Here is a 17,586-nt window from a genome sequence, read left to right as displayed (position 1 = left end):
GGCACCTACATTGATATGGGTGAACACATGCACTGTGAAGTTCAGAAGTGTCACATTGAAAGTTTACAGACTGAGCTTCGTTTTATTTTAAATTTGCTGTCAGCTCTTCAGTCCTGTCCAATGCCTCTGCATTTGCCTTGCTTACACTGGCAAGTTCCAGGAAACTAGGCAAACTGAGGCAAAGTTTAAACCTGTTAATTTTGCTCTTATTCAGCTATTGACATATTGAAATTGGCAGTTCCACTCTCCTGTGGGGGTTGCTAGCAAATTCCCAGGTTAAACGCAGAGGTGGGTGGATTGGAGGCAGCTTCCCAAAACTTTCATCCAGACTTGTGTTTTTAAGTTCTCTTACAGATGAATTATTAGGTGTCGGCCTTGGCTCAGCAGTCTTTTGTAACACTCTTGCATTCTTTAACCAGGAATTATTCCTTCAATTAAAATGTTGACCTGTCAATTGATAATTGGCTTTCTTTAAAAAAAAACATCCTTGTGTTGCACTGGTGATTGAAATAACTGGCATTTCAAGTTCAAATGCTGATTTCAGTTGCTCTGCAACATTTCCCATTAATGTTGAACAAATCATACACAGGCAAACCAGTGGAAAACAGGGCTAAAAAATTACAGCTGAACTTTTAAGTACAGAAAACATCAAAACTGAAACCAAAGCTTCAGAATTTGGAAAATATTACAAATTCCTTATCACAACAAGGACAACAAAATGTCATGACTTCCCATGCAATGTATCTGGGAGCAATAAGACAAGCTAGGATTATCTTCAGCCACACGTGCAGGAAATTGAATCACCACATATATATTTTGGACAATATACACATTGTGTATGATGGAGTTTGTTGGATCTTGTACCCATTTAACTCTTGAAAAATCACTGCATGTCCAAAGTGCCTGGATCAATAATTGGTCCTTTCAATTTAACAAGAAACTAACTTGTTTCAAGTCATTGGATACCTGCTTTTCTAAGTCTATAATGCTATGGAATCTTTTTCACTTACCTTGATAAGAACAGAACTATACACAACTACTTGCACTTGCCTGCCCCCACTTATTCACCTCTGGTCTCCCTCACCACCCAGGATCCTCCCTGCAGATCAGTTTGGCATCTCGGACAGTCAGTGTTTGGGAATATCCTGACCAGAGTACAGCAGACAGAGATCCCATTGAAGGCGAAAGCTCAATTGAGCTGAGGCTCAAAAGTCAACTAAAATCAAGAATCAAGTCTGAGACCTATCCTCCAATGCTGCCCACTGATACAACATCGATTTCTCCTCACAATGAGTTCTAACCGATAACAAGGTAATCAATGGACCATATGCAATGAGTTCATAATGATGGAGATGAAACCAAATAGCATTGACTTTTGTGATGTGTTACTTGTGAAACTTGATTGGCAACAGGAAATAACCAAAATTTGGAAGTGGAATAATTTCTGACTTTGCTGTCTTCATCTTGACGTGCTGATGGACAATCGACAAGAGCTTAAAACCACAGTTTAGCACAAGAGCAGAAAGCCATTCAGTCTGCACTAGTGATTTTCTGAATAATCCACTAGGATTCCTACTTCCTTCAAATATTTATCCAAACTCTTTCAAAGGTAACTATTGAATCCGTATTGACCACCCTATCGAGCAAAGCATTTCAAATCCTAAAGCAGACGTGATGCAAGAAATGTTCTCCTTATGTTTCCTCTGTGCTTTTCATCCGTCACCATAAATCTGTGCCATCTGGTTATTGACCTTTAATCCATTATTTTCCAGGTCTAAATCCTTCATGATTTTAAACACTATTATCAGATCAATTTAGGTTTCTCTGCTCAGAGGAGGATAAACCCAGATTCTCTAATCTTTCCATTCATCAGTAATCCATTATTCCTAGAATTAAATGAGTACTTCTCCTTTGCAATCTCTCTTAACCCATCCCAAGGTGTAGTTCCCAGAAGTGAAACGAATATTCCAGTTTGGGCAATCTTATGTTTATTATACAAGGTTAGAATAACTTTGCTTGTTTTTTTTTATTATTTTAGGCCTCTGTTTAGAAAAGCCAGGATCCTTTATGCTTTACCAAATGCTGCGCCAATCTCTTCTACCACGTTCAAAGATGCGTGCGCAAACACCAAGTTCTTTTCTCGCACCCTCCCGTTTAACATTCCTGTTTAGCTTTAATTCTCACCTCACTCTTCCCTCTGAAACACATCACCTTGCACTCTTCTGCAATAAATTTGCCACCTACATTATCATCCAAGTTGCTTTAAGATATACAGTATATGACAAACAAGAGGGGACCCAGCATTGTTTCCTGTGGCACACCAGTCTGAAAAACAACCCTCCTCTGACTCCTTCCACCGAGCCAATTTTGTATCCAATTTACTAACTCACTCTGGATCCCATGTGATCTAATCTTCTGGATCAGCTTACCATACAGGATCCTGTCAAATGCCTTGCTGAAGTCCACACTAACAACATCTACCAACCCTGCCGAAAGAATGGAGAAAGAATGCAGATGAGCAAAGTACAGAGGGGTCCAGGTGTTCTTGTCCATGAATTGCAAAAAGTTAGCAGGCAGGTGCAGCAAGTGTTTAGGCAGGCAAATGGCACATTGGGCTTTATTGCAAGAGGTTGGTGTTGTGGATAGTGTTGAGGATTGTCGAAGATTGCAGAGGGACATTGATAGGATGCAGAGCTGGGCTTGAGAAGTGGCAGATGGAGTTCAATCTGAAGAAGTGTGATGTGGTACACTCTGGAAGGACAAACTCCAAGGCGGAGTACAAAGTTAATGGTAGGATTCTTGGTAGTGTGGAGGAGCAGAGGGATCTGGGGGTCCATATCCACAGATCCCTGAAAGTTGCCTCACAGGTGGATAGGGTAGTTAAGAAAGCTTATTGGGTGCTAGCTTTCATAAGTTCAGGGATCGAGTTTAAGAGCAGCGAGGTAATGATGCAGCTCTATAAAACTCTGATTTGACCACACTTAGAGTACGGTGTCCAGTTCTGGTCACCTCAATATAGGAAGGATGTGGAAGCATTGGAAAGGGTGCAGAAATTTACCAGGATGCTGCCTGGTTTGGAGAGTATGCATTATGAGGAGAGAATAAGGGAGCTCAGGCTTTACTCTTTGGAGAAGAGGAGGATGAGAGGAGACATGATAGAGGTGTACAAAATATTAGGAGGAATAGATAGAGTGGACAGCCAGTGCCTCTTTCCCAGGGCACCAATGCTCAATACAAGAGGGCATGGCTTTAAAATAATGGGTGGGAAGTTCAAGGGAGATATCAGAGGAAGGTTTTTTTTACCCAGAGAGTGGTTGGGGCATGGAATGCGCTGCCTGGGGCAGTGGTGGAGGCAGGTACATTGGTCAAATTCAAGAGATTACTAGATAAGCATATAGAGGAATTTAAAATTGAGGGATATGAGGGAGGAAGGGGTTAGATAGTCTTAGGCGATGTTTAAAGGTCGGCACAACATTGTGGGCCGAAGGGTCTGTATTGTGCTGTACTGTTCTATGTTCTATGTCTTGCATCTCAATTTGAGTCAGTAATGTACATCAAAAGCAGCAGTGGTCCTTATACTGAAGGAACCCTGAGGAACTCCACTATGTATCACCCACCAGCCTTAAAAACAAACAGCCTGAAACTATATTTCCCTGCCACTTATTCCATTAGTTTCAATTTTGTTAAGTACCTGAATCTGGTACTTTATTACATACCTTCTCAAAATTTCACACACATCCATGCATCTACTCTCTCTGTAAATTTAACAAAGAATGTATTTCAACTTCAAAGAACTCCATCAAGTTGGTCATAAATGATTTGTTTTTTTTAACAAATCCATGTCGTCTCTCCTTTGTTAGTCTATCCGTGTTCATGTGACTATTCCAAAAATTTCCTCACGGCTGATGTTAAAACAGTCAATGTCACATTAGCCCCTTTTTTCAAAGAAGCAAAGGTCATAAATCAGGAGATTTGTAAGATTCTGGACCAGAACTGTACAATTTGTTATGCTTGCTTACCTTAGCAGCCTATTTGAACTTGGGGACATTTCTGCATTAGGGTTATTGCCACCTTTCCTATTATCTTGCTTTGATTTTTGTTTCCACATTCAGGACATGGAAACCTAACTATCAGAACTTTGGCAAATACCTCATTCATAGTACACATTTTTAAGATTGTCAAGTTATTTTGGGGTAGATATCTATAATAACAATGCTTTTTTTGGATTACAAAACAACAAAATTGCATTATAGAATGTCATAAAGTTGTCACTACATTGCAACATAATCTTTATTTAAAATTAACACCATGTATCAAGAAACAAAGAATTTCAGCTTTTCAGAGCATAATGAAAGCCCAAAATCGCTTGCATTCCAATTGGGCTATTAGCAGTAACATATTTATTACAGAAACCACGAGATTTTACAAATCTCAAGTAAAATTCCTAGGCACATGTGGAACTGTATAATAAAAACAAACAAGAATTTCCAAAATGTACTTTATCAGCTGCATGTTTTTAGTACCAAACCTTTTCTTGGTCATCTGTGAGAAATTGCATTGCATAGTTTCATGGTTGAAGTTGGCCAGACATTTTTTGTTACAATGGCTCTATGGAAATTATAGAAATACAGCATGCAACATTTTCATCTCTACAAAGCCATTTAGAAAGTACAAGGGTTCAAAGTTATTTCTAGAGGTGTTGTATTGAAATTCAATAGGTTAAAGCATCCTGGGGTTAATACAATATGAATCTAAATAGAGACTGAATAATACAAGGAAATCCAACATGTGAATTATGAGATGATAATTGCTACGGAATAACTTTACTGGCTATTAGATGCTTACACCAATTTTAGAGTCTGAAGTTAATTCTGTTTTCATTTTGCTAGTGCTTGACTTTTGAAAACTGCATACAATGGAGGACAGAAAACTGTTTGTGCAGCTACCCACTGTTTTTCTTGCAAATCTGGTGATACAATTACTAAGTCAAAGGATCTAAACGATGATACTTCTTTGGTTACTGAAATTGTGAAAATTCAACTACATTTTTCTTTTACAGTGTTACAAACAAACTGATGGTATCATTAAAAACTGTTTACAAATAAACTACTGAAAGCAGGTACTTCTGCGTGGGATGAAGTGAATACTGTTAAGTGATTTTGTGTTATGAAAGAAAAACACAAACAAAATTATTGAATAAATCAGAATTGCTCAAGGGTAATACCTATTACAGCCACAACATAAATGTAAGCTTTTGTGAAATCTTGGGAAAATTGTGCTTTTCTTTAATTGCAATAAACTACAGTTATCACTATAAACTGCAGTGCAGTTTATAGTGATAACAGTAACAGTGAGGAAGATTGTCAAGAACTTACTTCAGAGTAATGTTATTCCCAAGTACGTTTTCATCTAATATATTGAACACAGTCATGTTGGTGAGAATTCAGTCTCTATTTTGCCCTCCATAAACCAGGTAGAATAGAATGCAAGGAAAATCAGAAATTAGATGCATCAGTAGCGTGGGGAATGACTCCCTTTCTTTCCCTCCAAGAGAATGTGCCTGGTCATTGCCCAACCCCTCAATACTAAAGCACTGTGGAAATTAGAAACTCTGAAGAATGAATGAGACATCCCTTAATCACACTTCTCCCAATATAATGTGCCCGACCACAGATTAGTATGAACTGGGTTGAAAAGGAAAATCAATCCTAAATTAAACCAACTGAAACTGGTGAAATAAATGTTCAATAATTTTATGAAACAGTTCCAGTAAGTGCAGTGATGTTCTATGAAGCAATATTGCAAACATTTTTTTAAAATTGAATCCAGATTTGAATATTCCATTAACCCCAGAAGGTGGCTGCAATGCAGCAACGAAAGCTTAAATATCTGGTCAGATCTTAGGATTCAGCTGTTGTTGGCAAAACATGAACATAAATGGTCTTCGTGTTTAACATTTTCAAAGAAGAATCATTTGTAATTCCTGAAAGAAAGATAAATGTTATGAGTAAGTTTCACATAAAAACATTTTGTTCCAGTCAAATAATCTCATAAAGTCATAGACCTATACTGAGGTTAATTTTAAAAAATAATCTGAGTTAAAATTTAGCAGTATTTGAATAAAGCCCAAACTACAGAAAGGGAGACTAAAATCCTAACAACCTTCCCAAATACTTTGAGTACAAGAGTTGGGACATCACCTTACAACTGTACAAGTCATTGGTGAAGCCACACTTGGAGTATTACCGGGTCTGCTGAGTATGAGTTATAAGGAGAGACTGGATAGGCTGGGGCTTTGTTCCCTGGAACTTAGGGGGCTGGTGGGTGACTTGATGGAGGTATATAAAATCAAGAGGGGCATAGATAAGGTGAATGGTCACAGTCTTACTCTAGTAAGGGAGTCTATAACTACAAGGCATAGAAGGTGAGAGGGGAGTAATTTACAGGGGACCTGAGGGTCAACTGTTTTCACACACAGGGTGATGGTTTGGTGGAAGTGAAAGAGGTGGGTACAATGACAACATTTAAAAGACATTTGGACAGGTATGTGAATAGGAAAAGGTTTAGAGGGATATGGGTCAAATGCAGGCAAAGGGTACTAGCTCAGGTAGGCAACTTGGTTGGCATGGATGAGTTGGGACAAAGGGCTTGTTTCTGTGCTGTATAACACTATGACTGTGATTTATTTGCAAAAATATAATCCAATTCAGACCCTAATTTCATAGTACAGTACTGTTCAATGCTTTGGCAAACTAGCACCATCTAGTGAAGAGTTCTAGAATAGCCATTTGATTTATTTGGAGCAAACACATCGGTAACTTTCCTATAAATTTCAACTGCAGGAGCAAAGTTATAAAAAAAAATTGAAATGACAGTCACATCCTGCAGGCATTACAAAAATGTTCTCATGAAAAGCCATCGACCTGAAATGTTGGCTCTGTTAATGCTGTCTAACTTGCTGTCCATTTCTGTTATTTAAGCACTGCATGAAGTTATAAATATTCAATATCAATGCCCACCATTTAATGTCAAATAGAAATGTGGACAAGAAGACTCTTCTGAAGAAATGGTAAAAAATTACTTGTATAAAATGTACGAAATGTTGCCTTTGATTGGTTTATTTATAGCTCTGTGCTAACTTCAGTCTTTACAGACAATTCAGGTTATATGTCTTTGCGACTAATGCTGTTCTATATACATTGTTGAATCTTCTGCAATGCTTTTTTGAGACAGGCATTCAATTTGCATCAGAAATTTGACTGATCAAAATTTGAGGCATTTTGTGAAAATGAAGCATTCTTTATGTCCTTCTCATTCACTTTGTATTTTGACTTTCAATTTAAGCTTCACTGAAATGTCTACACTGTACATCACCAATGCTTATCCTGTCTCACGTTGTCACTGCTCATTTTGCATGATACCCTGAATTGACACTATACTATATTGAAAGCTGTGATAATCTCAGTGAATGCAGTGAATAACATTTTTTTTGGTGTGATTGCTATTCTTTTTGAAATTGTGCCTTCCCTCATGAGGATCCTGCAATAGACTCTGACCCATTTTAAAGTTTAAAAAAAGTCTTCACAGATGTAGGTAGCCCACTTTATTGCCCTATCTACAAGGAACTGAAAATTCACCTGCACGTTGCAGGTCAAAGATTAATTCAGATTGAGAACACGGTACCCAAATGGAGTTGTACCAGAAATTAAAAAACAGTATCTACTTACTTTAAAGATGCAATGATCAGTGTAAGGCACACAGATGGTCATAGGAACTTAACAGAAAGCTTGAAGAGATACCATTCAAGAGATTTTTTTGTTGCATTTTGTTGTTGAGTTAGAATGAAACAACTGTGGACTTTATTTTTTCACCTTTGAGTGCTGACACTAAAGTTGATCTGCTGCGAGTGCTAAATGCTAGAGCATTAACACAACTGTTAACTGAGACACTTCACCCACAAATCCATTTTAATGACTGGATGAGGAATGCAAATGCTCATCTAAAACTGAAAGAAGTTTTTTCTCCAGGGCAGTTTTGAACGAGTTACAAGCAGCAACCAGCACCTGAATGTGACTTGGTGAGACACAGAGGAAAACAGATTTAATTTCAGTAGTGTTGTTTTTCAGACTCATCACATCACCACTGAAAACATTCCAGACCTTCAAATCTTTTTATAAACATAAGCCAATTCATTCCATTAGTGCAGATCAGAACAGCATCATGGCCAGTAGAGTGACTAACAAAGCACTGTATCTTAAACAGCATGGGTTTCTTGAGGCACTTGTAATTATCTTAATAGATCTGAATTAGTAAACATTTCAATGGATATGACATTTTGTTTAAGTTATACTATTGTATTATGACAATTTTTCCAAATAATTACAATTTACACGATGCTCTCATTTTAAGTGTGACGTTCAACAATAGGTTTTCATTATTTGTGAAGTAGTAAGATTAATTGAACATACTGAAGAAGTGTTTCTCTTTCACAGGTTCCTAATTGATGCTTTGGCACATGTTAAACATGGAAATATTTTGCACCTTTTTGATTACTGGCATATTATGCTATTACTTTAATCATCATAATCCGGTCAGTTATCCACATAATTAAAATTACATTCTGGATGGCAGTTTCCTCAATTAAAACAGAAAATTCTGCAAATATTCAGCAAATTAGGCAGCATCTATGGAAAGAAAAGCAAAGATAGTATTTCAGGTCAATGACCTTCATAAGAACTTGGAAAAGTTAGAAGTCAAACATGCGTTAAATTGCAGAGAAGGGGAGGGATGGAGGGGACAGAGGGGAAATCTGTGATAGGACAGTGACCAAAAGAAACTGATGTAAATAAATGATAGTGATATCAGCTGAGAGTGAGTGTGGATGGCTTGTCAATTGCAGCTAATCTGTCTGAAGAAGATGCATTAACACAAGACCAATGAGAAATTAGGAAAGTGGGGGAAGAATAATCAATATAGGAAGTGTCAAATATAAAACACTGCAGTTCCTGGAAACTGGAAATAAAAGGCAATGCTGGAAATACTCAGCAGGTCAGGCATTGTCTGTGGAGAGAGAGCAACTGAGTTAACATTACAAGTTTCTGACCTTGTGACAGAAATGTCAAGTTCTAGTAACCCAATATTGCATCCTGAAGACTGTAATGTGTCGAGTCAGAAGATGTTCCTGAAGCTAACCATTGAACTTCATTAGAACACTCAGAGACCAAAGACAGAGGGGTTAGAGAGGGAGTAGGATGGAGAGTTAAAGTCACAAGCAACCGGAAGCTCAAAGTCATCTGTGTGGACTGAAGAGAGATGTTCTCCCAAAATGGTTAGCCAATCTATGTTTGGTTTCCCCAATGCAGTACAAATGCAGTACATAAGTGGAATCTGTACACTAAATTGGCTTCTCTGTCACACGCACTGTCACCAGCATCATTTATTCTCTCAGCTTCCAGGGACATTCCTTTTGTTCTCTTTACCCTTCCCTTCTTGCAACTTAAAACATGCTTGATTTCTATGTTTTTCCTTGTACTAATGAAAGACAATTGACCGAAAATGTCAACTCTATTTCTCTCTCCATAGATGCTGCTTGATCTCCTGAGTATTTATGGTTTTTATCCTGCTATCCAGGATATCAAGTCTTATGCTTTGACTTTTTTTTCCTTAACTGCAGAGGAAATTTGCTATTCCTACTCCAAATGGGAAATGGCATTACATGACTGTCTCCAATCATGAATTACAATCATCTTATTGTAAATGTTCTATTTCTGTCAATTAAATGCAATTACATGCTCATTTGTATGTATTTCCTTTCTCCTTTGGATCACAAAGGATGCAAAAAAATCAATTATATTTTTGTTGTAAACCCCTAGTTAAGCTGAAAAGTGGTGAACATTCCAAAATCAAAAATTGTGCATTTCTGTAGCAACTTCAGAAAATATTGTGGAAATTAAATTATTTATAAATTAAACATTTCCTAGATATACTCAAATATCACAAGTCAGTCATGTATAATTTGGGTACCACACATTTCTGGGCTCTGGCCTATTTGCAATAAGATAACTTGATTCTCATGTTTTGGTATGCTAAAATATACTATTTTAATAAGTTTTATGATATGAACAAAAATTGCACTATTTGGCCATTACCCACATTGCTTTGTTTGTCTTCTGCTTCTGTCTCAGGTCAAATTGACTGACGTGTCTCCCAAAACCAACAAGGTAAGATCAGGAATTCATCACATTAATTAATGAAGTACATCAGAGAACTGTACCACTATGCCACCAAGGCATTTCTTGTAACTTCTTCCTTTCAAGCTATGGAAAATTGGTTGGCCTCTGTTTCCTGCCTTGTATTGACATAGTTGGAATTGTAATCTCGCAATAGGGTAAACACTGAATTAAATTACTTTTTATCATGTCAGATATGCATTATGAAAGTGGGGCTGAGCCATTCTCGAACTCAACTAACAAATGGCCCCAACTGAGGATGCTAGACCAGAACACTTAAACAAAGACACTGCATGTGGGCAACACATTATCTGCAGCCCTAAAAGACTGAACAGAGTTATAGCTGGCAAGAATGTGATGTACATGTACTGTAGATGGATATGCCACCAGTATCTAGCAGGCATCATAAAAATACAAATAGCCCTTAGGGAGTAAAGCAAATTCTAAATTACATATTAATGCGAACTACACCAATGATGCAATAGTTAAAGGACCTAAGTTCCTTAACTGATTACCTGAACCCATTGATCACTATATTCTGGCTACAATGAACCATCAAAAGGACTAGTTACTCCCCAGTTCTCCTGGTTTTTGCTTATACCATCAGCAGAACACACCTTCTGTTTTGGCATCATCGAGGCACAATCTTAATTTTTTGCTTCTGAGGCCAAATACTTTAGCTGTCTCATGGAGAAGTCCAGGGTACGTCAGCCCAGTCTGACCAACTGGGTTCTCCAGCAAAAGGGCTCCAACTGTTCCTTTCAGGCATTCTATAAAAGAACAGCAGAACTTATTAGCAGAGTGCTGAAAAAGTAACAATCCAATTTCTGTTACACATGCAGGCACAAAATAACAAAGTTGACAGATCAGTTGGGACTGTATTTGTGTCAAATCCAAATTCATCTTATTTCCATTAAAAATTAAAGTTTCACCAGTTCATTTACTCGTTTTGAGTTCAGGTGATGTAATGAAGCAATCAGATCATAAATTATGAAGAGCCCTGAACTGATATGTAGGTTGCCTCACAGAGGACTTTGGTTTTCTTGTTTCAAAAAAATGTAGAAATTCTGATCCTGATATTAATAACTATCACAACTACATCACTGGGGACACTTACTGCAGAACACAAATCTGACCACATTCAAATGACTAGAAGTTGAACACGAGACCAAAAACAAATGACAGAAGATACCAACAGGCCAAAGAGCTCCAATTTTTTAAAATCTACAATTTCTATACTGGATGCAATTTATTTGTTTTCGCAGAGAAAATAAGTGTCAAAAATGCTGAAACTATTCAGCAATTTAGGCTGCATCTATGGAAAGAGAAAGAGTTAATTGCGCAGGTCAGTGAACTTTCATTATTTTCTGCATAAAATAATATTCCTAATAATACTGCAGCTGTCAAAGTAAGATTTTTGAACCTGATCCTCATTAAAGAATATAGTTTGTAAATTACTATTACATTTTACTATTTGAAGTTCTTTCAGTGCTTAATTCTATGGCAGAAAATGCATTCTGCATTTATATTGCTATTGCAAATCTATTGCAAACACTTGGGCAAATCTATAAATAATTACTTTCAAAATAGGGAATGGTTTGGTCATTGATTTGCTTCAAAGTCTGTTTCCCATAAAGATTCCCTGATTTCAGTCCAAGACCCGTTTTGAAGGGCAGAGGAAGTTAGTTGGGTGGGTGTGGTGGTGGGGGAAGAGATTTGTTGGTGGGGTTATTATCACTGCTACAGGTTGTGTCCTAGGCCCAACCATCTTCAGCTGCTTCATCCATGATCTTCCTTCTATCTTAAGGCTAGGATTTTCACCCATGATTGCACAATGCTCATAACTCCTCAGGAAATGAGACTACCCATCTGCATTTAGCAAGACTTCTTCAACAATATTCAGGCATGGGCTGATAAATGCTAAGTACGATTTGTGAATAGAAGTGTCAGGTAATGACCAGCTCCAACAAGAGCCTCTAACTATCTACCATTGACATTCAGTGGCATTACCAACACAATTATCTTGGAGATCACCATTGAGCAGAAATTCAAATAGACTAACCACAAGAATTCCATGGCTACAAGAGCAGATCAGTGCTTAGGCATTCTGTGGCAAGTGACTGACCTCCTGACACTTTCTACCATCTACAAGGACTTTCTACCATCTACAAGACACAAGTCAGGAGTGCGATAGAATATACTTATCCAGGCAAGTGGAGAGCAGTGCAAGTAACTCTCAAGAATCTCAAAAACATCCAAGACAAAGCAGCACACTTGATTGACACCCCATTAACCACCAGAAGCTTCAGTCCCTTCACCACAGAGTCGCAGCAGTGTGGACCATCAACAGAATGCATTGCAGTTACTCACCCAGGCAACTGCAAGTGCACCTCCCAAACAGAGGAGCTCTACCACAAAGAAGGATAAAGAAAGCAGGTGCATGAGAATACCACCACGTGCAGGCTTCCTTCCAAGTCACACACCTTCTTGGAAATGTATTGCTCATTCTTCATCATCGCTGAATCTAAATCCTGGAACCCTCTCCAACAGCACTGTAGGAGCACCTTCACCAAGACAAGTTCAAAGAGATGGTTCATCACCATCTCCTCAAGGGCAATTAGAGATAAAGTGAGAAATGCTGACCTTGCCAGTGATATCCAGATCCCAAAAATAATGGGAAATACTCAAAGGTGTGTGTCTTTTTATTATCACAAAATATTGAAAATATTTAAATTTACTGCAAATTTGTTGAAATTTAACATTTCCTTTTAATTCCTTCGAAACCAGCAGAACATCTCAAATTGTGGGCTGGTGTGTCATTGCAATTATTCTTCAAGGACCTCCCAGCAAGTTGCACTTGGAAAACTAGAGCAACAGTTGTGGAAACTAAATACTGAAGTCAGTGTATGGTTCCATTCATTTCACTGTGGAAACCTACATCATTCATGCTTCATAGGAAACCTTATTTGACTTAACTGTCAAAATGTGTAAAAATTCTCTACCCAACTTCATTCATTCTAAGTTGAAAAAGTAAACCATGAATAAAAGACAGTAATGTACAATGACAGAACTAGAAACCAAACTCTTAATTAAAAGCATGTAAAGGATACCAAGCCTACTGCACCATGGAAAACTTGGCTACCTTGAGGGTAGCATAATTCAGGGACTATTAATACTCCTGAATTCAGAGATTTTATTAACATTGGTACACATATAAAACAAAAAGAATACTTTTGTCATTAAAACCAAGATCATTTTAGAGTTAGAATGGTTTTTAAGATAAAGCACACCTATAAGTGGAAGTACTTAACAGTTCAACATTGTCAGGATATTTTAACAAATGCATAACAAACTGATGGACAATTGAACACAGGAATATCCAGCATGAACTTGAGATATTTCATACTTTCTAAAACAGTAGATTATGTTCATATCTACTTCACATTTTTTTTTGCGAAGTTATAAGTTGAATATTTTAAACAGAGAAGTTAGGATTAATGATGTGGTGTAATTAGTTCCACGAGCAGCTTTGCTAAAACTATCTGGAATAAAATCAAAGAAGCAAATCTTCTCCAAAAAGATGATGAGCAGCAGCAAAGATTTATCATAAAACAACTGTTACACTTTGCCCCAACTTTGTCCCTGCTAAAACCAGCATATATTAATTCTAATGTATAGCTGCCAGTGAGTTGCAAACCAGTGATCTCATTAAAGTAGCACAAATGAAACCATTAGCCTTGAAAATAAAGTCAGCAGAATGGAATTCAAATAACTACTTATACTTATTTCCAGATGCTCATTCTTAAAATATATAAAGAATTTAAAATACTTCTTTTAACTTTTTTTAAACTTTCCAATAATTTTGTTAACATGCAAAAGAACAGGCAAATGTGTATACAGTGAATAGTGACATGATATAAAGATACATTCCCAACAGGATCTCTGCTTTGCAGTAATTTTGCTGTGATGGGACTAGTGGTTTTTCAGTAAATGATTTTGACTTGTGCTAGTGGGGGCAATGATACAATGGATTACACACAATGTATATATTCTGTGGAGAATACTTGTGAACTGTTCCAATATACAGCGAATTATAATCCACAATCTATTCCTTAACAATCAATTGCCAAGAAGACTAAGCTATGGTTTTATAGATAAACAAATTCTCTAAGCTAATAAACCACAATCGTTTTGGTTATATCAGATTCTACGTACTGTGAAGAGGATAGAGTAAACTGTGAGTTAACACTCAATGTTCCACATTCCCAATGCAAAGCAGGAACTTTACACATCAAAAATACAGAATTAAACAAAAAAAAAGTATAGGTTGCAAATCAGATTTGCTGATCTCTGCATCCAAATTCCAATTCTATATCCTGATTGCAATGAAATCTAAAAAAGAGGAAATTGTAAGTTTACTCCAATGTACTCATTTCCAAAAGTGAACCCATGATAGTAATTCAAGCGAAAAAATGGGCTAATACTCACATCTCCTGTATTGTTCCTCTCAATTTACAAGTCAAAATCATTCATTTAAGTTCATGCTGTTGAATTCATTATTAGCTATCAATTAGTGGGGGGGGGGGGGGGGGAAGAGGAACAACACTATTCACAAGTGAAAAATGTTGCAAAGTTGACCTCCTTTAACCATCATGAAAGTAATTCTATTTTCCACATTTCACTTTTGAGTATTCATTTCAACTTTTATTTTGCAATTAAAAATCAAAGCAAAATCCTGATTAAAATGATGAACATGGAACTGATTTTTTTAGTAGTAATTTTATCAGACATCCATGAGTTGTACTGAAATCATTTGGTATAACCATTACTTTTGAGGGTAAAAAAATAAATAAATACTTAAATGGATGTTAATCTCTGGCAGAATGTCATCTGATAGGGAACTACAGATGGGTTGGCCAATCATCAGAATTAGGGGACAATGTTGGAGTCTATTATAAATGATGTGACAATTGGTCACAGAATCCATCAACAGGATGTATGAAAAGTAAATCATGTTTAATAAACCTACTAGATTTTGGATGTAACAGGTAGATAAGGGGAGAGAGACAGAACCAGTAGCTGTGGTGCATTGGAATTTTCAGAAGGCATTTCATTAAGTCCCACTTAAGAGGTTACTGGACAAAATTAAAACACATGAGACCAGGAGGAGGTGGAGAAGGGGTAAATATACTGGCACGGATTGAAAATTGGTTGACAGAAAGGAAACAATAGGGTTTTTAATCAGTGTGGCAGATGGTGACTTGGAAAGCAATATAAGGATCAGTGCTTGCAACCTAGCTATTCGCAATATGTCAATGATTTGGATGAGGGATCAAAGTATATTTTTAAGTTTGCCTGGAACACAAAAATGGCTGGGAATGTGAATTGTGAGGAGGTTCAAGGTGATTTAGACAAGTTGAGTGGGTATTTACATGGCAGTATATATGCAGCATAATGTAGATAAAAATGAAGTTATCCACTTTGGAAGGAAAAATGGAAAGGTGTATTACTTAAATGGTGATAGATTGAGAAATGTTGATGTACAAAGGGAACATGGATGCCTTCATGCATCAACCACTGAAATCAAACATGTAGCTGCAGTAAGCAACTGGTATGCTGAAATAAAGAATACAAGATGTTGGAAATGCTCAGCAAGTCAGGCAGCATCTGTGAAAAGAGAAACAGTTAATGTTTCAGGTCTAGCACCCTTCATCAGCTCTGGATAGAGAGAAGGTATTTGGATAGACCAGCCATGATCATACTGAATGGTGGAGAATGCTTGAAGGCCCAAAATATTGGTACCTATGAAAAAGAATAGAAAAAAAATAGGAGCAGGCAAAGATTTCACTACCCTGTAACACTGCTCTATTAATCATCAAGTTTAGAACTGATCCTTGACCTCAACTCCACTTTCCACACACTAAAGACCTAAGGCTTGAATACATTCAATGATGAGAATCTACTAAGCATCCACTGCCCTCCGGCTTTGAAAATATTCTAAATTTACAAACACTTGGATAAAAGAAAGAGAGACTTGTATTGTGTATACAGCTTTTCACAGTCTCCAGGAATTTGTAGCTTCTTAAAGGCAAATATTTTTGAAGTGCACTTGTAATGCTGGTCAATTTGCATACAGTAGACTTCCTCAAAGAAGAATGTGATCATTGTCAGCTCATCTCTTTTATGATATTAATTTGGATAACACCACTGATTTTTTTTCCAAAATAATGCATGGGATCTTTCATTCTGCCCGAGGGTCTTGTTTAATTACTTGATGGTGTAACACTCCCTTAATTAAGCATTCTGTTATCTTCCATACCACTGGTGTTAAACTAATTAGTCTGCAGTTCTCTGGACATGTTCCATTTCCCTCCTTGTAAAGAGAAATTGCCTGGGTTGCATAGAGAAGTTGTCTGGGACTATACCCTCTTCGAATGTTTTTTTTTGTGTTTGTTTCAGTGCATCTGTTATCTCTTCCCTAATGTGCTTTAATATGCATGAAAGATCTTTAATGTGTACAAAATTGTCACCAAATGTTAAATGCTGAAAATTTACTATAAGTGTTCACAAGGCGTTCAATTACAGTGTTGTATGCAGGGAACATTTTTCATGAACTCAGGCTACACCAATTAAACATTTTAAAATGATAAATAAAGGTACAAAAGACTTTGTATTTCAGTTATATCAAGCTGTTGCAATAGTTGTCTATTTAATGCTTTAAATATATAATTGACGGACTCTGATTAAAAATAATAATAGTCAACAACTGTCAGATTTAGATTTACTTGATTCCATTCCTGATTTTGGTATATTTGCCTTTATTTTCTGAGTCCTTATTTACACAAAAAGAATTTGCAAAAATTACTTATTTAATTGGTTCAACTTCTACTTTTCAGGCAGGTAGAAGTGTTCTTGAATATCATACCAAAGGTTGATTCTCTTTATATTCATGAATCAACAAAAATAAACTTGCAGCAATGTATTGAAGTTGCTCATACATAACTGACAGTAACCTGCAATTAAATAGCATCTTTAAAGTAAAAAACATTTTAAGTTGCTTTACAAGAGCATCATGGAATAAAATAACTCAAAGCAGAAAAATCCTATGTGCTATTAATTATTACAGTTAAATGGTAAGATTTAAACAATTTTACATAGAACAAATGCAGTGGGCATACCTTGAGGTTTGGCATTCATGAGCTGCAAGTTGACATACTTGCAGAGCAGATTATCAGACTGCACAATTGCTTCCACTGGTGCAGTTCCAGCTGTCACATAGAGAGTCTTTCCATTGAGGCTCATCAGATCAATCTCATTTGTTAGTTCTGGAAGAGACGAACAGAATCAGTGTTCCAAG

General features: G+C 36.9%; 1 protein-coding gene across 1 annotated transcript in view; it reads right to left on the bottom strand.

The window, feature by feature from the left end:
* Positions 1–4,272: 4,272 nt before the first annotated feature.
* Positions 4,273–17,586, bottom strand: part of iars1 (isoleucyl-tRNA synthetase 1) — a 117,765-nt gene continuing 104,451 nt past the window's right edge. Inside the window, exons 32-34 of the mRNA XM_052017912.1 lie at positions 17,408–17,554; positions 10,847–10,999; positions 4,273–5,983 (exon numbers count right to left, since the gene is read on the bottom strand). Coding sequence (XP_051873872.1) covers positions 5,901–5,983; positions 10,847–10,999; positions 17,408–17,554 — 383 coding nt within the window. The 3' untranslated portion in view covers positions 4,273–5,900. The remainder of the gene's footprint in view (positions 5,984–10,846; positions 11,000–17,407; positions 17,555–17,586) is intronic.

Source organism: Pristis pectinata, chromosome 6 (assembly GCF_009764475.1).
Source record: "Pristis pectinata isolate sPriPec2 chromosome 6, sPriPec2.1.pri, whole genome shotgun sequence".
NCBI classification, from domain to species: Eukaryota; Metazoa; Chordata; class Chondrichthyes; order Rhinopristiformes; family Pristidae; genus Pristis; species Pristis pectinata.
The sequence above is the reverse complement of the archived record's forward strand: the minus strand, read 5'-3'. Positions and strand labels throughout refer to the sequence as shown.